General features: G+C 41.7%; 1 protein-coding gene across 2 annotated transcripts in view; it reads right to left on the reverse strand.

Moving 5' to 3' along the window:
* Positions 1-16,560, reverse strand: part of RTFDC1 (replication termination factor 2 domain containing 1) — a 47,288-nt gene that overhangs the window by 29,896 nt on the left and 832 nt on the right. For both annotated transcript variants that reach the window (XM_005688320.3, XM_005688319.3), the window contains exons 2-5: positions 12,891-12,985; positions 11,658-11,751; positions 9,745-9,884; positions 2,361-2,439 (exon numbers count right to left, since the gene is read on the reverse strand). In XM_005688320.3, the coding sequence (XP_005688377.1) occupies positions 2,361-2,439; positions 9,745-9,884; positions 11,658-11,751; positions 12,891-12,985 (408 nt within the window). The remainder of the gene's footprint in view (positions 1-2,360; positions 2,440-9,744; positions 9,885-11,657; positions 11,752-12,890; positions 12,986-16,560) is intronic.

A 16,560-nucleotide genomic window follows, 5' to 3' on the forward strand; every position in this document is an offset into this window, starting at 1 on the left:
GGTCCTTCCTGTGGTCCCCGCACCAGCACTCCTACACTGACAGTGATGTCCCAATCTCTGGGAAAGGCTGACTGGTGAGAACACGCTCTGCCTCCAAGGCCTAGAACAAATGCCTCCTTCATAAAGCCATTTCTCACCAGCACGGCCAGGAAGTTCTCTGGCCCCTCGACTCCAATAACATCCTTACAACCACTTGGTGACTGGCCTCAAGAGACAAAGAAGGGAATGGCAACCCACTCCAGTGTTCTTGCCTGGAGAATCCCCATGGACAGAGGAGCTTGGCAGGGAGTCCACAGGGCTGCAAAGAGTTGGACACAACTTACTGACTAAACAACAACTCAAGAAATAAAGTAGAATACAATTTTTCATATAACTTGATTCCTGCAGGCCTGCAGTCTCCTTAAGCACAGGGACCGAGTCATCCACATCCCACTTTCCCTGGGAACCCCTGTAACATCGTCTTTAATACCAGAGACATAATCAATACTGGACGATAAATGACACGGGTTGATTTGTAAATGCATTCTTTAAATTTCTCTTTTTTTGGTAAAAGCTTAATGAGACAGATTCCAAATTTTGTGATGGGCTCGATCCATAATCACCCCAAAGTAGAAACAACTAGATGCTCCCTGACTTCTTCACCACCCATCACCTTCTGTCTGCCTTTGAGCCTCAAATTAATGAAACCACATTTCAGTGAGTCCTCCTCTGCGTCTGGCTTCTTTGCAGAGAAGTCATTCTGAAACTAAAGTCATCCAGCCTAGCTGGAAGCTGCCCCCAGCTTCCCACGGTTCTGAGGATAAAATCCACAAGCCCCCGTGTGGCCACCCGGGCCTACGGAAGGTGACCCCTGCCTAGCCCTCCACCTCACCCACTTCTCCTCTCCTGTCCCCACCCGCCACCACACTTTCTGTTCCTTCAACTAGCAAAATCCTCTGCCACTTCTGAGCTTAGGCTGAAACCTTCCTCAGCAGGCTCCTTCCTGCCCTCAGGTCTTAAATCTGCAGAGGTGCCTCCACTGGCCACTGGGAGGCCTTGTTCCCTCTGGTACCTGAGCCTCTGCGTTTCTTTCCTGGCTGCTGTCACAATCAGCATTACCTTGCTCAGTTACCTGAGTGTCTCTCCAACTGGAAAGTGGGCTCCATGAAAGCAGGGACTGGATCAATCTTACCTACCATGTACCCCATTCCACAGTTGCCAGGATGGGGCTGGCCCATGACAGCTGTTTTATGAAAGCTGCTGAATCAAAGAATAACTCACAACAGGGAGAAACACCATCCTGGGAAGCCTAAGGAAACCCAAGCAGAGCTAATGTGGGTGAAAATGCAGTCAGTGACATTTTGGCATCCATGACATTAAAATAAATGCCAGGTTCTCCACGGACAGGTGGAACACCAAGACACAGAGGTCCCAGGCTGTGCAGCAACCCCGGAGAGCAAAGTCCTCTGTACCCTCTCATGTGAGCTGAGCGGGCACTCTTTCATCACGTGCGTGCTCATGGGTGTGAGCGTCTACTGAGGACATGCAACATGCCTGGACAGAACAAGGCAAGGGTGAAGAGACAGACAAGCCCTGCTCCCACTTTCAAACACGTCCCAGCGGAGCACAGGGGATGGCAAGGGCAGTGGAGACAAACTGTGAGCCTGCAGTGACAGACGCGCACCGTTACATCCTTGTCCCAGCTCAGGAATGCTCGCTGCCGAGCATGGACCCTAATATGAAGGGGCCTCAGTTGACGGTGAGGGATCAGGATAGGTTCATTAACTGGAACGAATACACCACTGGCGTGGATGTGGATACAGGGGGAGGGCGTGCACACATGGGGGTAGAGGGCCTGTGAGAAACCCTTTACATTCCTCTTAATTCTGCTATGCACGTCAAATTGCTCTAAAAGTAAAGTTCTATTTATAAAAAGAAAAAAGAAAATGAGAAAGAAGAAACTCCCATAGTTCAGTGGGAAAAGTACCACACAACCAGCAAGTACATTCTAATGAGATCCGTGGGATAACCAGGCGCCCAGGGAATGGGGAAGGAGGCTGGGCTCACACAGGAAGCAACGGCTCTGAACTAAGGTTCTGGGAGCAGGTCTCTGCCCGCTAGAGGGAATAAAGGCACCAGAGAGGACAGGTGGGCAGGGACACGGCACAAGAGGTGGTCTGAGTCTCTACCTCCAAGGATGGGACAGAAGGTGGATTCAAAGCAAGGATGGGGATACAAGGGTTTTATGCAGAGAAGCAACTCATGAGATCCGTGTCTCAGAAAAGAATTGAGAGATGCTGAAATAACACACAGAGGGAGGGAGCCCAAACCATCTGATGACTTCAGCTACTGAGAAGGAACAAATGATGTCAACGACTCACCGTGTGACAAACTTCCGCTTTGATCTCCTTTAGGGCTCGCTCAGAAAACACGCAACCACAGCACCGGAGGAAGCAAAATCTGGAGAGACAATCCAACGTGGACAATGACTTAAATAACAACTTAAAGATTATTACTCACCTTATCGATTAATAGTTATTCTGTCTACACAAAGGCCAAGAACCACCAAGAGAAAAATGGTTATATCTGATTCCCTTAAGAAAAAAAAAAAAATCAGTGTGTCCTAGATAAGTAAGTAAGTACAGACCCACCCATGAGGTATCCCCCACTTTTTGAAAGTTTGCTTTAGGCTACTTCATTCTTTATGAAAGATCTACACTTTCATTTTTTCAAAACCTACATGAGCACCTATTTTTACTAATGGAAAGAAATTAAAAGTGAATTTTTGCTTTTATGAAACAAGGCAAAAAGGTAGAAATTAGCATTCAGTGTTTGTTTTGCAGAGAGCTATTACACAGGTAGCTTGCACTCCAAACTCCTTCCAGCTAACTACATTCACCATCTTAGCATCAAGCTGCCAATAGCTCTGAATTATGTCTGTGAGCATCAGGCCTTTATCCCTATTTATTTTGTGCATGTGTAAGTAAGGTGTGTCCTAAGGTAACTGCTTCCTCATTTTATAAGAAAAATTCTTATAAAATATTGTACAAATTTAGGGAAAGCTCTATTTTTCAGATAGAGGAGAAACCCATATATTGAAATTAAAACCACAAACAAAGGCCACAGTTCCACTCCCACCTCCGTGCAATAATCCTTTGGAAAAAAAACTAACGATAAAAATAAATAAATGCATTTTTAAAAAACTCCACAAAAGTCAAAAGACAGAATAGGAACTCAGGGAGAAAATATTTTAAATATATATGAGACTCAGGTTTTTTTTTGGCCACTACATGCAGCATGTGGGATCTGAATTCCCCAATCAGAAATTGAACCCACGTTCCCTGTATTGGAAGCACACAGTCATAACCACTGGACCATCAGGGAAGTCCCAAGATTCAGAGTTTATGAATATTCAAAATGGTCTTTAAAAGCAAAAATAAACAATACAGAAAAATGGGCAAAGGGCCTTAACATGTGGTTGAGAAGAGAAACATAAATGGTCAGAACACATAAACAATGCTTAACCCCCATCTGTGAAAAGAAGAGAAGCGAAAAGCAAAGGATAAAAAGAAAGATATAAGCATCTGAATGCAGAGTTCCAAAGAACAGCAAGAAGAGATAAGAAAGCCTTCCTCAGCAATCAATGCAAAGAAATAGAGAAAAAGAACAGAATGGGAAAGACTAGAGATCTCTTCAAGAAAATTAGAGATACCAAGGGAACATCTCATGCAAAGATGGACACAATAAAGGACAGAAATGGTATGGACCTAAAAGCAGCAGAAGATATTAAGATGAGGTGGTAAGAATATACAGAACTGTACAAAAAAGATCTTCACGACCAAGATAATCACGATGCTGTGATTACTAACCTAGAGCCAGACATCCTGGAATGTGAAGTCAAGTGGGCCTTAGGAAGCATCACTACAAACAAAGCTAGTGGAGGTGATGGAATTCCAGTGGAGCTGTTTCAAACCCTGAAAGATGATGCTGTGAAAGTGCTGCACTCAATATGCCAGCAAATTTGGAAAACTCCACAGTGGCCACAGGACTGGAAAAGCTCAGTTTTCATTCCAATCCCAAAGAAAGGCAATGCCAAAGAATGTTCAAACTACCACACAATTGCACTCATCTTACACGCTAGCAAATAATGCTCAAAATTCTCGAAGCCAGATTTCAGCACTACGTGAACCGTGAACTTCCAGCTGTTCAAACTGGTTTTAGAAAAGGCAGAGGAACCAGAGATCAAATTGCCAACATCCGCTGGATCATCGATAAGCAAGAGTTCCAGAAAAACATCTATTTCTGATTTACTGACTATGCCAAAGCCTTTGACTGTGTAGATCACAATAAACTGTGGAAAATTCCGAGAGAGATGGGAATACCAGACCACCTGACCTGCGTCTTGAGAACCTATATGCAGGTCAGGAAGCAACACTTAGAACTGGACATGGAACAACAGACTGGTTCCAAATAGGAAAAGGAGTACGTCAAGGCTGTATATTGTCACCCTGCTTATTTAACTTATACGCAGAGTACATCATGAGAAACGCTGGGCTGGAAGAAGCACAAGCTGGAATCAAGATTTCTGGGAGAAATATCAATAACCTGAGATAAGCAGATGACACCACGTTTATGGCAGAAAGTGAAGAGGAACTAAAAAGCCTCTTGATGAAAGTTAAAGAGGAGAGTGAAAAAGTTGGCTTGAAAGCTCAACATTCAGAAAACGAAGATCATGGCATCTGGTCCCATCACTTCATGGGAAATAGATGGGGAAACAGTGGCTGACTTTATTTTTCTGGGCTCCAAAATCACTGAAGATGGTGATTGCAGCAATGAAATTAAACGATGCTTACTCCTTGGAAGGAAAGTTATGACCAACCTAGATAGTATATTAAAAAGCAGAGACATTACTTTGCCAACAAAGGTCCGTCTAGTCAAGGCTATGGTTTTTCCAGTAGTCATGTATGCATGTGAGAGTTGGACTATGAAGAAAGCTGAGTGCTGAAGAACTGATGCTTTTGAACTGTGGTGTTGAAGACTCTTGAGAGTCCTTGGACTGCAAGGAAATCCAACCAGTTCATCCTAAAGGAGATCAGTCCTGGGTGTTCTTTGGAAGGACTGATGCTAAAGCTGAAACTCCAATACTTAGGCCACCTGATGTGAAGAGTTGACTCATTGGAAAAGACTCTGATGCTGGGAGCGATTGGGGGCAGGAGGAGAAGGGGACGACAGAGGATGAGATGGCTGGATGGCATCACCAACTTGATGCACATGAGTTTGAGTGAACTCTGGGAGTTGGTGATGGACAGGGAGGCCTGGCGTGCTGTGATTCATGGGGTCGCAAAGGGTCGGACACGACTGAGTGACTGAACTGAACTGAACCCCCATCTATTAATTACACAAATGCATTTCAAACAAAGACACATACTGTTTTACTGATCAGGCAGTAATGAAAGAGTGTGAAGGTGACCAGCTGGAAACTGTCTGGGGAAACAGGTACATTTGTGGGTAGGTGGGTGTGACACACTACAGCATTTCAGGAGGACAACTGGCAGCACTGGGTAAAGCATCACTCTTTTTAATTTTTCCTACAGAAATATTCCCTATGGAAACAAGTGTTCAGTTCAGTCACTCAGTTGTGTCTGACTCTCTGTGACCCCATAGACTGCAGCACATCAGGCTTCCCTGTCCATCACCAACTCCCAGAGCTTGCTCAAACTCATGTCTATTGAGTCAGTGATGCCATCTACCCATCTCATCCTCTATCAGCCCCTTCTCCTCCCACCTTCAATCTTTCCCAGCATCAGGGTCTTTCCAAATGAGTCAGTTTTTCGCATCAGTATTGGAGTTTCAGCTTCAGCAGCAGTCCTTCCAATGAATATTCAGGACTGATTCCTTGAGGATGGACTCGTTGGATCTTCTTGCAGTCCAAGGGACTCTCAAGAGTCTTCTCCAACACCACAGTTCAAAAGCATCAATTCTTCAGCACTCAGATTTCTTTACAGTCCAACTCTCACATTCATACATGACTACTGGAAAAACCATAGCTTTGATTAGATGGATTTTTGTTGGCAAAGTAATGTCTCTGCTTTTCAATATGCTATCTAGGTTGGTCATAACTTTCCTTCCAAGGAGTAAGCATCTTTTAATTTCAAGGCTGCAACCGCCATCTGCAGTGATTTTGGAGCTCCCAAAAATAAAGTCTGTCACTGTTTCCACTGTTTCTCCATCTATTTGCATGAAGTGATGGAACCAGATGCCATGATCTTCGTTTTCTGAATGTTGAGCTTTAAGCCAACTTTTTCACTCCCCTCTTTCACTTTCAAGAGGCTCTTTAGTTCTTCACTTTCTGCCATAAGGGTGGTGTCATCTGCATATCTGAGATTATTGATATTTCTCCCAGCAATCCTGATTCCAGTTTGTGGTTCATCCAGTCCAACATTTCTCATGATGTACTCTGCACAGAAGTTAAACAAGTAGAGTGACAATATACAGCCTTGACGTACTCCTTTTCCTATTTGGAACCAGTCTGTTGCTCCATGTCCAGTTCTAACTGTTGCTTCCTGACCTGCATACAGATTTCTCAAGAGGCAGGTCAGGTGGTCTAGTATTCCCATCTCTTTTAGAATTTTCCACAGTTTGTTGTGATCCACACAGTCAAAGGCTTTGGCTAGTATGTGAGATGAGTGCAATTGTGCGGTAGTTTGACCATTCTTTGGCATTGCCTTTCTTTGGGATTGGAATGAAAACTGACCTTTTCCAGTCCTGTGGCCACTGTGGAGTTTTCCAAATTTGCTGGCATATTGAGTGCAGCACTTTCACAGCATCATCTTTCAGGATTTGAAATAGCTCAACTGGACTCTATCACCTCCACTAGCTTTGTTCGTAGTGATGCTTTCTAAGGCCCACTTGACTTCACATTCCAGGATGTCTGGCTCTAGGTGAGTGATCACACCATCGTGGTTATCTGGGTCATGAAGATCTTTTTTATATAGCTCTTCTGTATATTCTTGCCACCTCTTCTTAATATCTGCTGCTTCTGTTAAGTCCACACCATTGCTTTCCTTTATTGTGCCCATCTTTCCATGAAATGTTCCCTTGCTATCTCTAATGTTCTTGAAGAGATCTCTAGTCTTTCCCATTCTATTGTTTTCCTCTATTTCTTTGCACTGATTGCTGAGGAAGGCTTTCTTGTCTCTCCTTGCTTGTCTTTGGAACTCTGCATTCAAATGGGTCTATCTTTCCTTTTCTCCTTTGCCTTTCGCTTCTCTTCTTTTCACAGCTATTTTAAGGCCTCCTTAGACAACCATTTTGCCTTTTTGCATTTCTTTTTCTTGGGGGTGATCTCGATCACTGCCTCCTGTACAACGTCACGAACATCTGTCCACAGGTCTTCAGGCACTTTGTCTATCAGATCTAATCCCTTGAATCTATTTCTCACTTCCACTGTAAAATGGTAAGGGATTTGATTTAGGTTATACCTGCTTGGTCTAGTGGTTTTCCCTACTTTCTTCAATTTAAGTCTGAATTTAGCAGTAAAGAGTTCATGATCTGAGCCACAGTCAGCTCCTGGTCTTGTTTTTGCTGACGGTTTAGAGCTTCTCTATCTTTGGCTGCAAAGAATATAATCAATCTGATTTCGGTATTGACCATCTGGTGATGCCCATGTGTAGTCTTCTCTTGTGTTGTTGGAAGAGGGTCTTTGCTATGACCAGTGTGTTCTCTTAGCAAAACTCTTATTAGCTTTTGACCTGCTTCGTTTTGTATATTAAATATACAAACTAACCCCAAAATCAATTTTCTAGTGTGGAGGTCCTACAAATAGCACCAGGGCAAAGCCAAAACAGGCAAAGCTCAATGAACTGAGAAGAGAAAAAGGAGAAGAGATTAACTAACAAATGAAAAGAAAATCTAGGGGAAACCACAATCGGAGCTATGTACTGCAGGTAACCCCTGCTCAAGACCCTGGAGCTGAGACTGTTTCTGCTAAGTTCCTCTTTTGGGGTGAACCATGGTTTCCTTAAAAAGAAGTGGGAAGTCAGATACAAAAGGTCACATAGTGTATAATTCTATGGGGGTTGAGGGAGGAATGGGGAGGGACTGCTTAATGGGTAGGGGGTTTTTGAACTAGATGGAGATCTAGTTTGAACTAGTGTGTGAGATCTGCACAACACTCTGACTGGATCAATACTAAATACCACTGAAACATACACCTTAAAATGATCAATTTGACGTTATGAACTTCATCTCAAAATACTGTGTATGTACACCACACACACAGAACAAGGTTAGTGACAAGTCTCATTTCTCAGAATCTCTCTCGTGAAGTTTAGCCTTTCATTTTATTCATTTTTTTTCAGCTTTATTTAGGTATAACTAACGAACAGGAATTGTATATATTGTGTACAACTTGATGATCTGCTATATGTATAAACTGTTAAGAAAATCCTCGCAATCAAGCTTGTTAACATACCCATCACCTCAGTTCAGTTCAGTCGCTCAGTCGTGTCCGACACTTTGCAACCCCATGAATCGCAGCACGTCAGGCCTCCCTGTCCATCACCAACTCCCGGAGTCCACCCAAATCCATGTTCATCGAGTCAGTGATGCCATCCAACCATCTCATCCTCTGTCGTCCCCTTCTCCTCCTGCCCCCAATCCCTCCCAGCATCAGGGTCTTTTCCAATGAATCAGCTCTTTGCATCAGATGGCCTAAGTATTGGAGTTTCAGCTTTAGCATCAGTCCTTCCAAAGAACACCCAGGACTGATCTCCTTTAGGATGGACTGGTTGGATCTCCTTGCAGTCCAAGGGACTCTCAAGAGTCTTCTGCAACACCACAGTTCAAAAGCATCAGTTCTTCACTGTTCAGCTTTCTTCACAGTCCAACTCTCACATCCATACATGAATACTGGAAAAACCATAGCCTTGACTAGACGGACCTTTGTTGGCAAAGTAATGTCTCTGCTTTTTAATATGCTGTCTAGGTTGGTCATAACTTTCCTTCCAAGGAGTAAGCATCGTTTAATTTCATTGCTGCAATCACCATCTTCAGTGATTTTGGAGCCCAGAAAAATAAAGTCAGCCACTGTTTCCCCATCTATTTGCCATGAAGTGATGGGACCAGATGCCATGATCTTCGTTTTCTGAATGTTGAGCTTTAAGCCAACTTTTTCACTCTCCTCTTTCACTTTCATCAAGAAGCTCTTTAGTTCTTCTTCACTTTCTGCCATAAAGGTGGTGTCATCTGCTTATCTCAGGTTATTGATATTTCTCCTGGCAATCTTGATTCCAGCTTGTGCTTCCTCCAGCCCAGCGTTTCTCATGATGTACTCTGCGTATAAGTTAAATAAGCAGGGTGACAATATAAAGCCTTGATGTACTCACAGGGTCACCACTAAACATAAACTTTAAGAGAGGCCTAAACGATTTCCATTCAGACTGTCTGAAGAATATAATCTTTAAAAGTAGAAGATCATTGGGACTTAAGTTTTCCTGCTCCACAAACCCATTAAGCCTTAGGTTATTTCATTTCAGAGCTGGGTAGTTGGTTCCTCTGGTATAGTTTTCCACATACAATGTACATATGTCTCTTAGATGGCCATGTACAGATGTGTCAGAACACTCCAGATTAGCTGGAGCACTTTTCCCTAACCAAAAGACACCTTGGAGAAACCAGTGTGATTATGAAGCTACAGCACAGTTCGTAACAGCCCTGGGATCACTTACCCAGAGTCCACATCACCTGTCCACATCAACCACCTACCTGTGTCGGCCATTCATCTCCAAGCCCACAACAGGGCAGATGAAACGCGCCCGCTGGAGGTCATCATGCTTGTCGCCTTTCGTGTTTCCTTTATCACCTTCCCAGGCAGGGTTGTCAGAGAGCCTCAGTTCTGTTACATTCTGTGAAAAAAACAGCAACAATTCCTTTGACAAATGGATCATCCTTAGCCTTAATTATTGTTCTAGTCCCTTCCCATCCAAACCTCTTTTTCTACTTTTCTTTTGCATCAATTAACACAGAAATGAAGTTAAACCATAAGTTGTGATAGAAAACAAGATTTTTTAAATGCACTGTCTAGCAAATTATTAATTTCTATTTTACAAGCATTTTGCTAAAGAAGGCAAAGGAACTTTGGACATAAAAATTTATCCCACTAAGAGAAGAAAGCTTCGTATTAGTATCCTCTGGAAAGGAACACCTTCTTTCTTGGCTAATGAAGCCTCAGTCAAGCTGTTCATATTACTGACCTGCCATGTTAATTTAATAGCTGAAGAGACAGTAAAATCTGTGAGGCCACGGTCTAATGAGTTCAAGGCAGGCTATCAGCTGGGAATTACTGTCATACTCCAAGATCCAGTTATTTGGGTTTTCAACATTCAATTTTACAAGGAGTGACTTAACAGCCTCACTTTAGCATCTGAAGCATTTCTTCGTAATTAACTGCACCAATTTGATTTCAACACTCCAGGGAGCAGCTGAGCACGTCCAAAGCAAAGCCGCCACACAAACAACTTCGTTTGAAAGCTGGTGTGCGCACATTAGGTTCTTTGCTCAGAGTATTTGTGGACTATTAATTACAGTAATAATAACTTTTGCATTGTTTTATTTGAATCCTTCTATCTTTATAGTTATGAGTTCTTAGAAAAAAATTTTGCATTAAAATTAAAAGTTCAACCACATACATTACATATTTTAAGTGTAGACTTGTATAAGTTAATTTCAGTGGTCATCACATTTTTGAGATATGGTAATTCTGCTACTGTGGGTTTTTGAGAAATGAATTTTCTTCTCAAGGAAATGATGACAAAGATCGACATGGATATCTCCACAGCATGACCATCAGCCACAACTCAGAATTACTAATTTGTCTGAAATGAACTATTCCAAATCCCTATATCCTTTAATTACCCCCCCAAAATCAAACAAAACGCCTATTATAGTAATAAGCTAAAAACTTAAAAAAGAAAGAGGAGGAAGAATGAAAGGAAAAAACTCAAAGCCTCAGCCTGGGAGTCAGCAGCTCTGGCTCTGATTTAAGCAACCCTCTGACAAGCCATGAGGCCTCACCATGTCACAAACAGTGAGATGAAGTCACACACAGTGAGATGAAGTCACACACAGTGAGATGAAGTGTCTGACAAGCTTTGCAGTTCTCATTTTCTTCACTACTTTATTGATTTTTCTCCCACTGACCAGATTTGAAAGATTTTGTCTTCTCAACAAAGTTCCTTTACTAAAAAACTTGTTTTTCCACTTCTGTGATAGAAATGTGTCAATCAGAACATCTAATCAGCAGGAGATAACCACAATGACTGAAAAGTGATCTATCTATAAAAATCTCTAATTGTATAAAAGTGTCTTCTAAATAAAAAAACTCAAGTAGCTGAGTTTTAACTTCAAAAATTATGCCTGTTAACATTTATACAGCACACTGAGAGTTTCTGAAGCTCTTTCACACACATTAAGTCACCAAAGATTTATAATCCAGTAAGTACAGGTGTGGGGACTTCTGGCTTGAACTTTAAGTGACGTGTCCTAAGTCACACCTTTATTAGATGGGTGGATGGGACTGGAATTCCAATTTCCAAGTTCAGTCTAAAACATACATGAATTCTATACAATAAACCTTAACCATTGAGACCCCCAGAGCACTTCAGAATCACCTGTCTTACCTTAATGCTTTTAATGTGAGAGGCTGCCTTCCCAAGAGCCTTTTCGGAAGATTTGTCCAATAAAAACTCAATGACTGCATCTTTGTTGTAGAGTCTGCAACAATAAAGATCAGTCAAGACATTCTGGCAACAATCAACCTTCATCCAAGGGAAGAAGACTAAACTGAGTACAATCTAAAGTCATTTACGTCTGATAACAGAAATGTCCCTGCACTCCTAAAAAAGTAAATTTAATCCTGTCTCAACCACTTCCAAAGCATACAAAGAAAGAAACCAGTTTAAATCAAGGGCTATGTAGACTGGCAGTCAGAGGACTGAATGTGACCCAAACCAAGATTTTTTCAAATTGGGAAATTTAACATAAAACATTTTCAGGCTTCCCTGTGGTTCAGTGGTAAAGAATCTGACTGTCAGTGCGGAAGACACAGGTTCAATCCCCGATCCAGGAAGATCCCACCTGCCGAGGGACAAGTAAGCCAGCATGCCACATCTATTGAGCCTGTGCTCTGGGTCCTGGGAACCAAACTACTGAGCCCTGTGCTGCAAACACTGAAGCTTGAGCACCCTAGAGCCTTGTGCCACAACAAGAGAAGCCACCACGATGAGAAGCTTGTCACTGAACCAGAGAAAAGCCTGCTCAGCAACAAAGATCCAGCATAGTCATAAATAAATAAATAAAATTATTATTTTCTTAAATATACATTTTCAACTTTTCCTGGAGAAAAAAAAAATCAGATGTTTTGGAATCAGTCTACCTTCTTGAAATGTAACAACAAGCTGGAATTGAATAACAGCTGCCTTTTATTTTATTATTATTATTTTTTTGCTATGCAGCCTGTGGGATCTTAGTTCCCCAACCAGGAACTGAACCTGGGCCCTAAGCAGTGAGAACAAGTCTTAACCACTGGAACACCAGGGAACATGAACTCTCCAGTTCACCCAGTCCTCACCATGCCCTACTGATCCCACATGGGCCCTTCATGCATTTATGTTTGTAACTTAGCTCCCTCCTATCAGGCCCTGAGTTTTCAACCCATGGATTAAACAAACCAAACTGAATAGAAAAGTGCAAAAGAACAGAAAAGTGCTCTGAGACAGGGAATGACAACCCAGGCTTCACAAATTTGCTTGAGATTACTCACATCTAATGAATCAAGAACTGTATTTACATGTTAAAATTCTTTTTAACACCATGTAATAAAAACTCGTCTCCATTAAGTGAAGGAACTATACCTGCCAAGTTCACAGGCAACTATTGGTCGTCTTAGTATTTCCTGACTTAGAGTACAGTAGTTCCACTGGGCCACTAATTCAGCATCCTTGTCGACCTGAGAAGAGAAAAAGAAAATCCTTTCAGTTAATTTTCTCCTCTGAAAGACACACGCTCCACAGAATTCTACATATAAAGGCTTATTCAGTAATACCACGCTGTGATGATTTTTGTTTTTTAAATCAAAATACTGACACATGAAGCTGGGATTTAAAAAGTCACAAGTAATTAATAGTATGTCAAATAAAGGCCTCTCTATATATGATGTGTACAAAGAAACAGTTTACATCAAGTCATTAAATGGCTTATGTCAATTACATATAAATATTAATATTTATATCCTAATAGTAAACTAGGAAGCTCATACAGAAAAAACAAGCAGTACAGGTTGATTTCTAACAGTGGGAACAGCTCCAAAGTTGTAGCAGAATTTAAGGGCAAAGAATTGAGAAGACAGGCATTAAAAACAAAAACAAAAAAAAAGAAGTTCAGCACAAAGACTGTATAATTCCTTACAAAAATCATCCATTTAACAGAAATGTTTTTTTGCAGAGTACTCACTACAAGGCATATCAAATCATCATCCACACTCTAAAGATTCAGATCTGAGACCCTCCAAAGCCCTCAAATGATATTTCCACCTATTTAATATCCCATGTCTCACTCTTTACTGTTCCTAAAATGTCAAACCTGAATAATGTAACAAGATGGCAAACTTGGGGGAAAAAAAAGGAAGAAAAAAATAAAGAATTTAAATTCCCTCAAATTTAATTTTTGCAGGAACTATTTAAGGGTTTACTGTGTGCCAGGTACTGTGCTAGACAGTTTCTGTGACTTAGTCTTTTCAGTTCAGTTGCTCAGTCGTGTCTGAGTCTTTGCAACCAACCCCATGGGTTGTAGCATGCAAGGCTTCCCTGTTCATCAGCTCCCGGAGCCTGCTCAAACTCACATTCATCAAGTCGGTGATGCCATCCAACCATCTCATCCTCTGTTGTCCCCTTCTCTTCCTGCCCTCAATCCTTCCCAGCATCAGGGTCTTTTCCAATGAGTCAGTTCTTTGTATCAGGTGGCCAAAGTATTGGAGCTTCAGCTTCAACATCTTTTAGCCCTCATAAAAACTTATGAGTTAGGATTCTTATCTTTGTAGTTGAGGAAACTGAGGTACCAAGAAGCTAAATTGCATGTCAAGGTCACACACTCAAGCAGAGGAGCGAAGATAAAAAGTCAGGCAGGTGGGCTCTAAAGACCATGCTTTTAATCGCTACTCTCTATTACATTTCTATTATTTTGTATAACTTTTATATTATTCATTTTTATTGAAGTATAGTTTATTTACAATATTGTGTTAGTTTCGGATGTATAGCATAGTTATTTGAGGTTTTTGCAGATTACGTTCAATTGTAGGCTGTTACAAGATATTAGATTTAATTCTTTGTGCTATACAGTAAATCCTTGTTGCTTATTTATGTATTTGTTGTTCAGTCGCTCAGTCACATCCGACTCTTTGTGACCCCCATGGACTGCAGCACGCCAAGCTTCCCTGTCCTTCACTATCTCCCAGAGTTGGCTCAAACTCATGTCCATTGAGTCGATGATGCCATCCAACCATCTCATCCTGATTTTATGTATAGTAGTTAGTATCTGTTAATCTAGATAAATGTGTCCTTCCCCTCTATAGTTTAAAACAAAACCAAACACACAAACAACGAAAACCCCACCACACTACTGCAGATGTTGTCCTATTCGGTCCCAAGATCCAACAGCCACATTTCAGCATCTTAAATAGCTCTTATCATCAGCCACACTGTAGAAGAGCCCTGAGAGAGACTTGTCACCAGTGAAGCTGATATACTATACCTTTTGTAGATTTAAAAAGCTACATTAGGCAAGTGTAGGATCTATTTTCTAGATCCCCCACCTGCTTCACACCACAGTCCTTCACTGCTTCAAAAAAACCACCTGGGAGAGTTGGGGACAGGGAAGGAATTACTCCTTCTCAGTTTAAAATCTGGTCCACCCAAGGTCTTAAACCTGAGGACTGTCTTGGGCCAAATCAAACATACTGTATGTGATCGACAAATGTTATTATATACCAATCTGAAATGCAAGCTCTACAAGGGCTGGACTCTGTTCACTGCTATAACCCCAGGGCCTAGAATGGTGTATGTCATAAGCACTTAATATGTATCTGTTGAGTGAATAAGGATAATAAAAATCTACCCTGCCTGGGTACTCAAGTTGTTTCAGATCACCCTTTCTTCTTTCTTTCCCCTTCTGACATCTATTCTTAGCCAAGCCTGTCAATAAGCTACTCCTCTTCAGTTCTGGGCTCAAGGCAACAAAACTGAGCTAAATACTATCTGGGTAAAAGCTCGCTCACACAAGTGGTAGCTACCCAGCATTAATCTCTGTACACGTAGCTGTGATCAGAAGGGCAAATGCCATCACCTTGGGTGTTCACTCACTCTCAAATTCCATATACATTTGTTGGGAGTTGACTGTGTGGCAGACACATCACAGGGGTCTCAAAAGTGACACATACATGGCCCCTATCCACATAAGAGATAGACAAAGAATAAATAAATATAGTGATAAGCACAATAAAGTAAAGCAGCAGAAGAGGATAGAGCAATCAGAAGAGAGATGTATTTTGGCTATAGTGGGCTGGGATGACATTTCAGTAAAGAATTAACTGATGTTTAAAAAAAAAAAAACACCAAATGATATGATTGTCTCAGTGAAGAACATATCAGGTTGAGGAAATTATATTCCAGGTTGAGGAACAAGGCCTATGAGCTGGAACAGAATAAAAGAACTGGAGAAGGGCAGAAGAGGAGGTAAACAGATCACATCCTGTTTGATCACACAGGGTCTTGTGGGACTTTTTTTCTTAATACAATGGGAAATGACTGGAGGGGTTTAAATACAGCAGTGATTTAAATACAGTAGTGATACATGGAATTTACTTAAAAAAAAAAAAAAAAGACTTAGCTGGCTACTGATTGGAGACTCATACTGACCACCCAGTATGGCAGTCACTTATATCAATAGTAGGTAAACACCTTCTATATTAAAAAGTAATCACTGGTGCTAACTCTGAAATCCTGAATAACTGGATGGGAATCCTGGTTTCATTATCTAACAGTTGTGTGATCTTGGTCATGTTACTGACTCAATTTCCCTGTTAGTAGCCTACGACTTAGAGACTGAACAACAACAAAAGCAGGGAAATTATAATACATAATTTGCTCAATCATTGGTGAGAATTATGGATTATTCAATCACGTGTTTATCTACTGTATTTATAGTGCTGAAGAGGGGGAAAAGGTGCAGCCTCAGCCCCCAGGACCTTACCACCCTCTGAAAGTTAAAGTCGCTCAGTCCTGTCCCACTCTTTGCAACCCCATGGACTATACAGTCCATGGAATTCTCCAGATCAGAACACTGGGAAATGTTCAGTAGCCTTTCCCTTCTCCAGGGGATATTCCCAACCCACGGATCGGAACCCAGGTTTCCTGTATTGCAGGCGGATTCTTTACCAGCTGAGCCACAAGGGAAGCCCAAGAATACGGAGTGGATAGGAGAAGGCAATGGCACCTCACTCCAGTATTCTTGCCTGGAGAATCCCAGGGA

Source organism: Capra hircus, chromosome 13, assembly GCF_001704415.2.
Source record: "Capra hircus breed San Clemente chromosome 13, ASM170441v1, whole genome shotgun sequence".
Lineage (NCBI taxonomy): Eukaryota > Metazoa > Chordata > Mammalia > Artiodactyla > Bovidae > Capra > Capra hircus.